The sequence below is a fragment of the Phaenicophaeus curvirostris genome, chromosome 5 (assembly GCF_032191515.1).
Source record: "Phaenicophaeus curvirostris isolate KB17595 chromosome 5, BPBGC_Pcur_1.0, whole genome shotgun sequence".
In the NCBI taxonomy this organism is placed as follows: domain Eukaryota; kingdom Metazoa; phylum Chordata; class Aves; order Cuculiformes; family Cuculidae; genus Phaenicophaeus; species Phaenicophaeus curvirostris.
In genome coordinates this window covers 7952797-7964149 of record NC_091396.1, presented here as the reverse complement: position 1 = coordinate 7964149, position 11353 = coordinate 7952797, and the positions used below count along the sequence as shown (strand labels likewise).

The window sequence follows — 11353 nt, the reverse complement described above, 5'->3', positions numbered from 1 at the left end:
TGTGTGTTCAGTTTGGATTTTAGGTGCTTGTCACGTGAAAAGAATGAGAACAGACTTACTGATGTGGAAAAAGTTCCTAGAACTGCTCTTCAAAAGACTTTCTATGGAGTAGCTGTCAATTGTTAGCAATGTCATGACTGAAAACATGCAAGAATGCCTCTCCTTGTGCTTCTGTCCATCTCCAGAAAATGTGGTATGGAAAGTAAGAGCAAAGCAGCTGTTTTATTAAAACTTATAAATACAAATGTAAAATACACAAATAAGTAGTTTTTTCTTTTTACCTAAAAAGAGTTACACAAGCCAAAATCATGAACATCAATTAAAGGAGTGAAAGGGGGGGAAGTAAGATCTGTCTGGCCTGCAATCCTTGATGCATTATATGGATTTCTTCACTTGGAGTTTTGCTAAACAATAGAGAAAATTTATAAAGTGTTGTGGGGTTCAAGCCTAATGAGATCTTGATGGGATTCGCTGACTCAGTGGAGAGACTGTGCATTGCTGTGTTAACATGCAGGTGGCACCTAGCATTTTTAATTTGACTTTAGTCTAAGTGAATGGCAGAAACTGATGCTTCTTAACTCTTCAGCGGTATTATTGCCTCCTGTCTGTTAGGTTACATAAAGCCCAGTCTGCACAACCAGGAAGGACCATAGAGAGGCAATGATGGGTGGGAGTGCCAAAGTAATGCTCTGCTCAGCTGCTGCCAGGTCCGTGGCAGGAGAGCTCTCAGCCCATCAAAGTTTCATCGCTGTAAGCCCAGAGAAGCACAGGTACACAAAGGCATTCTGGGAACCCAAATTAAAGACTCAAGAGGAAGGAATGCCACTATCTGGGCCATCTCCAGAACTGCTCGTCTCAGCCCCAGTTCACAGGTGTGAAACCCCATCAAGATGAGTCAGTACCAAAGCACCTTTTGGACTGGGAGAAGTCACTGCCTGGGGATATGTGACACGTCATGAGATGCAAGGGAAGAGCATTTTGGGATTGCACAGGACTTATTATGATCGGAGATGAATCAAAGGCAGAGAAAGCAATGGATTTAGGTGATTTGGAGAGCAACAAGTATGGGACAAGAAAAGGGATGCAAGGGGCTGGTCTGGTCTAAATAGTTTGTTGGTTGGTATGCTCATTTGGCCATGACAACAGCACAGATGTCCTGTAGTCCAGAAGGCCCATGTGCTTGGGCGCCAGCAACTGGAGAGCCTGGAGTGAATGAAACCAAGATCCAGCCCCTGGTGTGACTGATCTGTGTAGCCTCTATGCATATACATAATGTGTGTATGTACTCTGTGTGCACATGCCTGCATGTCTTCAGCCTTGCTGCTGTGTTGGACCCATGGGTATGGAGCTGTGGAAGCCTCGTCTCTCTTACACTGTTAGATCCAGCACGATATGTTTTTCCCTTAGCAATGTCCATACCTTTTGAGTCAGAGATACAGTAATTGTTATCAGAACCATTCATTAAACTGCATAACAGTTGATAGATAATGTAAAGTGTCTTTGCACGGACATAATCTATTTCTGTTTAATTCTGTTTTCCGTTTCCTTTAGCTCTTATTTTCTTTTGGGAAGAAGCTTTTTCTTTACATTGCTCTCTGTCTGTATGATGTGAAATTCAAGACGAGTTTTAAATATCTGTTCCTTGAATACCCCTCTTTCAGATAGCTTAGGCTTTCCCTGTAGAAGGGAACAAGGCAAACTAGGTTGCAAGGGAAGGCTTGATTAGAGAGTATTATGCAGTTAATTCCTAGTGGTAATGTTTCTGACTCTGTGATTTGCAATGTTTGAGGGTCTTTTTATTTTGTGTCACAGTGATGGTACTCCATTTGTTATAACTCTGAGATCTTCAGTGGTTTTAGTTTCTGTATTTTCACTGGTATAAGTTTAGATTGTCAAATGTTCAATAGCATGTCCAGGTTCATAGTTATAAGTCCTAGTCACAAACAGACCAGCAACATTCATTGCAATGTCATTGCTCACACAATAGTTGGAATGTATTGGGAAAACAGGTCCCTTACTCTGTCCCCTCTGTTATATAAGGAAGAAATGTGACTAAAACATCTTGCGTGTAGTGATGTTGGGCTGCAGTTTCCATTGCAAACATAAGTTATCAACATCTCTTGGCAATACTTCAGAAATTGAAAGAATTAAGTCACATGGATCTGTCATTAGGAATCATCTAAGGTAATCAGGAAATCCTTTGCCTAGCACAGACGTGTTCACTGGGAGAATGTGACATATTTCAAGCAGGACAATCTGATTATGATGTGTGAAATATCTTGTTTCAGTGCTTTCTGAACAGCTGTTTGCATAATGTTTTTCGAGCGATATAACATGAAAAGGATTTATGTAGTGATGCCTTACCAAGACTGAAGGGATTTCCCAGTTCAGCTATTTTCAAAACCTGGCAGATCTACATTATGCTCTTTTCATGTAGTAGTAGTAGAGTTAGGATTTTACACTTATCCCTTGTTCTTCCTTTTGTCACGGGCAATAAGTGTTTATTTTATTTTAAAATCAAGCATAGGGGTACATTTTAAATAAACTGATGTAGTATAGTAATATTACTAATTGTATAATACTTCAAACTGTTTTTATGCGTCTTTGCTAGAGTGAGAAATCAAGTGGTTGTGAAGTCTCCCTTATTTACTGCCATATCCTTGGGTGCATCACTTTTCCCATCTAGAAGTCAATGGGGCTATGTATGTCAAAGGCAGAATTGCTTGTTTCTTTCATATGGCATACTGAGTTATCAAGAAAGAGATCTTTTTTTTTTGTGCTATTAATATTACCTAATTTGAGATGTGGCAAATAACTTGAAATAATATGACAGAAGTTAGTGCAAGAGTGACATTAAAAGAAAATTTTCTAATTTGAGACCTGACGCTATTCCAGTCTTCAAAGTGAATATTTAATGGATCAGACATCTACTGAAAGGATGTAGACAGAATTATTTAAGGGCAGCAGAAACCCTTGAGTATTTGACCCCCGAAGCACTGAAATTCATAAATTGAGGCTTAGTTATACTCATGTAGTGTTGTTCATTCCCCAACTTGCTCTCTCGCTATGTTATTCTTCATTATTAAAGCAATTGATCTACACAGTACGAATATGTATAAAACTAAATGGATACTCCTCAGACATTATATTGAAATTGTCTGTAATCCCACTAGATATCCTAATATTCTTAAAATAAATATTCTAAGATATTATATTTTGAAAAGAGAAAAATAAATATTCTTAGAATGTTTCCCATGAGTCTATAAGACCATTCCAGACAACACACTTTCCTTTAGCTCCAGTGCTTGTTCTTAGAGGTGATGTTTGGGGCTTGTGTTGGGGTGAGCTGAAGCTTTGTCAAAGTGCTGCAGCTTCATTATCTCTATTTATTAGCTGGATATTGGAATTTGACAAGGTATTTTCTATACTCTGCTTACAGAAATGCGTAATAAAATGTCAGTCCTCCATGTGTTATACAAGCTGAATAACAAATACTAAGTAATTAGTTTGTGCGTAGACAGGAATTGATTTGGTTATGCTTCTACGTTGTCCCTGGACTAAGCATCACCGTTTAAAGTGGTTTAAAGTTCCAGACATAATAATCCAAGTATGTAAACACTCGTAGATCAGGATCTACTTGTCTGAAGGCTAGATTATGTAAACAAAGTCTGTGTGGTAAGGTTTGCAGCCATTCACACTGATGGTCTAAATCAGCATCCCATCTAATGAATTAGCTCATGCGTGATTTAGAATGCTTATAAAGATTTGAGTGTTTATTCTGAAAAGAGAAAACATATAGGGAATAAATTTAGTTTATTGGGCCAGATCCATTATACCTTATATGTCTTGAACATTGATATCTTAAGAAGGATGTATTTGATTCATATTCTGACTGAATAATATTTTTATTTATCCAGAGAGATGTATCCAAGTATAGCAGAAAGTAATCCAAAGACACTGGACCTTCCTTTTTCATAAAAAATAACATCATGCTATACTAGTAACACATCTTAACCCCCACCCCTGGTATTTTTTCAATAAGTTAAGAGGTTGTCAGTGTGAAATAAGAATTTACCTCTTGCCTCTTAGAGTTGCTACATGAAAGAAAACAAATGCTTAATGACTGGGAAGAATAGCTAGTTAATTCTTTGTCTTCCTCACCTACACATAATGAAACACTGACGTTTGATTTCTTGCAAGTATATCCTTTCTCTAACCCTGCTTCTCTTTCTTGTTTTCTATATTTCTCAGACTGCAGCCTTGTGAGCTGTTGTAATGTCTATCAGTATAAGTCACACTGAAATACCAAGGCTTTGATAGCTAATGTTAATAACATAAACTGAAGAGAAATATGAGATACGTAGAATTTTATAGGTCCCATTGCCCAAGTGGAGGGGAGGCACTAATATCAAGGCCGCTACCTTCAAATGAATTTTTCAGATTAGCTGATTAGCTCTTTTTGCTGTAGTTTTTTTCAGTTTCAATTAAGATGCTGGTTGTATTTTTTCTTAATGAAAATGAAGTGTGTGGCTAAGTATTACATATGACAAAGCAAAATGCACTTGCTGAGGTGGGAGGATGAAGGACGGGTGTAGCGTTTTAACACCACATTCAGCTGTCTTTCCCCTTCCCATTCAAAAGGCCCAAGTTAAGTGCAGCCTCAGCTTGACACATACAAGCCAGAGTCCTGACATTCCCATTTTCCACCTATTATTTGTAATTGCCTCTGTCTCAGGCTAGGTTTGCCTGAGGATTTGTGGGTGACTAATAAATTCTTATTCATCAGGTGGGCTAATACAAGGAGAGGATGTTTATATTTCTTGCTTATGTCAAAATTATAAAGGCAAGTGTAAATGTGTTTTAAGCTAAGAGGAATGATTTGCAGAACTTGGGCAGGGAATAATAGCTGAGCATTGACAACAGTGGGGTCATGCCAGTAGGTTGTTGTTTTATTGATGGCTTCCAGGCTTTAAGGAATATTTATTTCTTTGCCTGGCTGCAAAATCAGAGTGTGCTTTCTACATAAAAAGGCAGTTAGGGTTAAATAGTCATTTAAATTAGTCAAACTATGAATACTACTACTGCACTTCATGTACCCATCTTGATGTCTGGAGAGCTTCAAGTACAACTGGCACAGACACTCATAAGATCAAGGTCAAAATGTCTGCATAGTAAATGATAGAAAGTATTAATTCATCCACAGATGTGGAAGGAGAGATGATTAATCTTCATGCAGTTTATTTGTCTGGGCATTTGAAAGAATTAATTAATTACAACACAATGAATCCTGCATTGTCTCCCTCTCAGAAGACTTTAAGGGACAGTTCAGTACTATGTATTGCCTGTATCCTGTATCTTCACCAGGGGGTTATAAATTACAGTTTCCCAGGTTTCCTACTTTCAGGGTCATGCAACAAAAGAGGTATTATTGCTTAACTGGGAGTAAATAAATAGATAGTTCAGCCCGTTTCAGGTTTTACTACCTCTAAAGTTAGCTTCTGTAAGGAAGTGACTGAAGTCTGATGAATTGTAAGGTCTTTCTGCAGAGACTGCTCTTAAAAATACAAGTAATACACAGTTTTTGAAAAGTTCACACTTGGAGAATCATACAGAAGTTGAGAAACATTTTACTCATTGATTTCAATCGAAACGTTTAGGCCCATGATAGGAATTTTTGAAAAAGCACTTCTGACACTATTGGGAATGTTTCTAAAAGTTTACCCACCAATTTAGTGTTTAGTGTCTAATATTGAGACTTTCATCTTTGATGGAGTTGTCATTCATCATGATAGAACCAGGCAAAAAGCATAAAAATTACTTCTTAAATATTTTTCTTAAATAATAATTCAAACCAGAGCTGGACCTCAGACTACACTGATATTCGTGGCTTGCATGTACCTTCACTAAAATTTTGGAAAAATATTAATGGAAAAGTAAGATTAATGAAATTATTATTGGACATTCAAGTGAAAAGGAAGTGAACTCTGAGAAGATAAAGTCAAAGTCTCTTACAAACTATCAAAAGTAGTCCGACAGATCTTCAAGTCAGGCCAGCCTGCTGTAAGAATTTGTGAATTTCTGTCAGTGAAACTACTGACAGTGAAATATTTGCAATCAGTCTCTAGAAGACCAAATAATTGTTGACATGTTTTGGAAGGGATTTTACTTTAGAGCAGAATACCAACACTATTTTCACACAAATGGAGGTATACATTCAAAGCTTTCTGATATTAACAAGACTTTATGTGATACTTGCATGTTCCCTGAGCCTTTTGTGTGATCACTTATGATTAGAAAAAAAAGATAAATTCAATAAAACACTTGTTTGCTGTTCTCCATTGATCTTTGGAAAAAACAAAATCTTCTGATGCATGATATACCTGTTTTTTTGAAAAGACAGCTTTATCGAAGAGATTCAGGTGAAACTCATATCTAGGTACTGGACAGGAGTTGAGAAAGGGCTTGAAAGAAGAGGTATTCCCAAAGGCTATAATTCACTTGACGGCGTGAGTGCTTATATGGAGGACAGGCACCTTTTTCTTTGCATCTTTGAGTCCCTAGGACTTGGTATTTACCTCAGCATTGGTACCTAGTATATGTGAGCAATATAAAGTGAGAATCTGGAAGCTTGCAGTGATGCACTAAGATGTTTTTTGCTAGCATTCTGATTTTAATCTCAATACTCTTTTGGCTGCATTAGTTACAGTTTTAGTTTTGAGGTTTTGAATAATTTGTTTGCAAAATGAAAATGAGGGGTTGCATTTGTCTAATGGGTGAAATCAGAATGGCATGATTTTTGTTTTCACATGCAAGCTAATTTGTGACAGAGAAGTGGACACAGGTCTGGAGAGGTTCTAATCCCTATAGTTTAAATGAGAGATTAATGATAATCTTTATTCTCATCTGGAGTTCTGTTGTGTTATAACTGTGGTATTTCATTATCACATTACTCATGCTAAAACAGACCAGTCTTTTATGTGATGTGATTTGGCCATATAATGCAAATACGGCTCAGTTGAGTACATCACATGAAAAAAATTATGGATGGGCAAGAAAATATGTGATTTAAAGCATAGTAAAGTGGACAGGTGGACTCTTAAGATTGGCTTATTAAGACATCCATAACAGAAGTGCAATAAAATTATTTTTATTATTCCAAAATGTACAGCAGACAATACAAATATTTACAGAACTATTTTGAAAATATCTCTTTTTACATACTTATTTTTAACTACAAACTACCCTGTTTTGCAATTTTAATTCAAAATTCTCTCATCCAGAATGGAATAATTCCTGATATGAACAATATGTTTAGTTTTAACTAAAGTCAACCCATGTTTAAAACTGAAATGAGTGAAAAGCAGTTTGATTTACCTATCATTTCACCTCTGTGAAAACTTCTCTAGACCACAGAAAATGTCCGTGCAGATTAATCTTAAAAACAAAAGTAAGAGAAATAATATATTTCAGTTAAAAAAAGCTAAAAATGATATAAATTAAAATATCTATTATCTGTTATAACAGAGATCCAGAGTATCAGACAAATTCCCTTTAAATAAACATGCCAGGCGACCTCAAGAGGTCATCTACTTTGTTCCTGTGCCTCATGGCAGATAAACTTCATCTCTTGTCATTCCTAACAGGTTCAATGTGTTCTTGAAGACCTGTAGTGGTCACTACTCCACAGACCCCACTCTCTTCCTTTGTTCCTTCCTCCCCTAGCCCACTGAAATTTTCTTTCAGTGTTTAGCTTTCAATACCTTTTGGAGGATTTGCTAGCGATTACTCTGAATCTTTCATTAGTTGTTCTGTTCACTGTGAACATGGAGAAATGACTGTTCCTTTTCTCTTTGTAACAGTCTTCAAGCATGTAAAAGATTCTACTAATTTCCTCCCTTTCCCCCCAAGTGTTACCTCCCATAAGCAAAACAACCACATTTATTTACATCTTTTTCTTTGAAGATATTTTTTAGGCCTCTCTGTGTTCTTATTACGCTTTTGTGGATTTTCTTCAGGTTTTCAATGCCTTAAAGTTCTGTATCCAAAGCTGGAAATAACTCAGCTGAGGCCCTCACGTTGAACTCGGTGGTGGAAGCAGGTTGTGTCTTGTAGGCTCTTCTCCTTCCATTGCCACTTTTCTGCAGTGGGGTGATATTGCTGACTCAGTTTGCATAACCTCCAAGTCTTTGGTGCCAAACTGCTGCTGGACGAGTTGCTCTCCATTCTGTGTTTTTGCAGGTGAGTGTTCCTGATGAAGAGCAGTATCATTTAGTTTTCCTGAGAGGCTTTCAGATAATTTTCCCAATAATGTGAAAAAATTTCCCGTTCTGACTCAGTCAATCCTGCATCTTGCGTCCAGACCATCCTAACTTCATCTCGGCCACTGCAGAATTAGGTTGCTGCAGAACTCTATGAACTTTCATTTTCAGAAGGGACTACTGTGAGCTGCTTTCAAGGCACGTTATCACACAGTGTTTGCACTATTGGGATTAGGTGCATCTGGATTAATCCCAAAATAATTTATGAGACCTTTATGTTAAAAAGTGTTACAAAAATTCTCATTCTTTTTGTTGCATAATGAGAGGAAATCCAGTATTTCTGATACGTGGCAAAATTTTCAGAATTGTTTAAAAGACTTAGGATATGTTTATTCAGGTGAAACCTGACAGCTGATGATTCTTCTTTCAAGTTATCCAGGTATGAACTAGAGTTCATGTTATTTGTCTTACTGTGGCACAGAGCCTGAGCTAACAAGCTTTACCGTGAAAGCAGAAGAGTTCAGGTGACATTCAACATTCAAACATAGATTTTAGCTCTTAAATAAACATGTTGTTATTATTTACAGAGTGTAATGTCTATATGAAGTATTTTGCCCCCACAAAAAATTCAGGATCTCAGTTGAGAGAAGTTTACAGTCTAGTTAATAGAAAGTGAGGGCACCGATGTTGGTTGTAAGAAAACCAGTGCTGCAAGTCTTTTTAAAATAAGCTCTGAGGAGAGATGGAAAGCAGGGGATAATAAAGACTTGGAAGTTGGGAACTTTTTGAAAGCATAGCATAGCATAGAACAAGATAAATGAGGTAGGCAGTGGAAATACTGGAATATAAAGAATGAAGGTTTAATGGAGAAGAAGACTCAAGGGCAGAAAGAATCAGAAGCAGCGTTCTATAGACCTAGGAAAATGATTTTAAGGAAACTGGTGGGATAAGTAGGGAAGGCCTGAAGAGAAGTTTAGTCAGTAGCTCTCCATTTTGGCCTTAAAAATGTTTGTTTTAATCGTGGCAGTTTCTAAATTGCCATCCCTGTTATTTTCCACTTAAGCCCGATCAGTACCTTTATTTAGAAGTGAACATTTAAAGCCAAACTCCATCTCAAGTACCCTTCATTGGTTACTTCCATTCTGACTGAAGGAACAGTAGGATGGCCCCAGCCCTCTCACAGTGCAGTCAGTGGTGTCGGTGTCGCAGGTCTCGCAGTGGCACTCGGTAGCCACTGGGTACGAATAAAAAGATTCGGGATGGTCACCACAGCCAGGGATCTTTACTGTTTCATACACAACCTCCTTGAAGGTACATGTTTGCTGAACAGACGATACAGGTGGATATTTATATACTGGATCCTGAAAATTACAAGAAGGAAATAGTTATTTTGAAGTTTGTTACAGAGTAAAGTTCGAAAATTTTATAAAACAAAGGACCTGATGGGAAAACTAATTAAGCTGGTGGGGAAAATCCTACTGAGATCAAAAGGATTTTGCCTAGATCCTTTTATTTCTCCTTTCAGGAGCACCGATATGACAGATCTGTGTCATAACTTTGCTACACAAACTTTCAGGTCAGTTGCAAATTATTTGGAAAAGTAAGAGTCTACATAGTAATGGCTTCTTTATTGTATCTATTTGCAACCACAAATTGAACATAAGACAGAGATGCAGACTGTAATACTTTCAGCTGCAGTTATACAATATAAGCTTAGTGTGTTTAGCCAGTTAAAGATCTAAATTTTACCAGCTTCTTTTCACCCTTCCCTTTGTGGTTAACACTAGCTGTGTATCTACTTTCCTGTCAAATAACACAGCAGTTACTTGACCTATTCTTCCACAAGGCTCATCATGCCTATGTGTAGGTTATGGACTGGAGAAATGGGTTATTCATATATCACTTGGAATGTTTAATTCTGGTGCCTGAAATGAAACTTCCGATCCTCACCCTTGTGAAGCAGTATCCTGAGCACCACGTTGCATTCACTGTAATACAGAATTCACATTCTTCTCTTTCTATTGCTATAGTAATATTGGTGAGCTGACAGGTATTGCAACAAAGAGCTTTCCAGCAAAATAACAGCATGTAACAATTAAGTGTCTTCATCCTGTATATAAAGCAAAAATTTATATCTATACTGGAGAAACATCCGTAGTTATTTTCAACAGAAAGTATTTATAGAAAGAGGGAGAAATTGAGTCTTTACATTATCCTTAAGTGTTTCTATAATAGCAAGCTTTCAGAAACATCCATGAGAAGATAAGATAAAGCCATTAAATAAATCTATCCATATGTTTGTTATTAAAGTTTGATTTTCCTAAGCGACTGAAATGGCATGTCAGTAATCTTTGCAGAATAATAATAGCAGAGTACCATACCACTTTCAAAGAAATATTTTTATCTAAGTATCTGTACAGAGAATGCATCCTGTCTTTAAGGAGAAAGAAAAACAAGCAAGGAAGAGAAAAGGTAAAGGATATTCTATTTTTTTTTTTCAGAAGCAATTACTTACATATAGTGTTAGCAGTTCGAAAAAAAGAGATTTTTAGATTGGGGTATGATGAAAACTTACCTGTATTCCACTTGCCTTCCTGGCAATAGCTGTAGTGAAAAGAAAGCCCTATGCTCTCCTTTTATACTAAATCATGTGTAACTTACACCTTGAGGATTTGCAGGGTATTAATGCAGCAAGCATTAGTTTGGTACTTGGTGAAAGAGGATTAACGTTCAGCCAGACAGTGAGATCAAGCCTTATTAAGAGGAAAAAAGAAAAGCAAAACACACTCAGGAAGGGATGGTGAAGGTTACTGTCACAATGTCTTTTTGGAAGTTTCACTGGACTTGATTCGGTGGCATATTGAAATAGCTGAGCCATTCCACAATCTCAAAGAAGGCTGAGAAGTCTATTTTTGGAAAATTTCAGGTGTTTTAACTGTTTTATGTCTACCCTCATACAGACAGGCTTGGAGTGCAAACTGGTGCTCTGGTAATTCATAGCAGAGATGTTGCTAGTCTTTCTTGGCTAATGAACATATTCCTGAGTTTTTCAGGTTATCAGTCTTAACTGCTTTTCTCCAAAATTGGTCTTGAGC

The 11353-nt window shown here is 37.1% G+C and overlaps 1 protein-coding gene across 1 annotated transcript; it reads right to left on the bottom strand.

The window, feature by feature from the left end:
* Positions 1 to 9382: 9382 nt before the first annotated feature.
* Positions 9383 to 10367, bottom strand: FSHB (follicle stimulating hormone subunit beta). The gene is made up of 2 exons (XM_069856995.1): positions 10209 to 10367; positions 9383 to 9619 (listed from the first exon to the last, which is right to left on the bottom strand). Exons 1-2 carry the CDS (start codon positions 10365 to 10367, stop codon positions 9383 to 9385), a joined length of 396 nt encoding a protein of 131 aa, XP_069713096.1.
* Between the last annotated feature and the right edge of the window lie 986 nt (positions 10368 to 11353).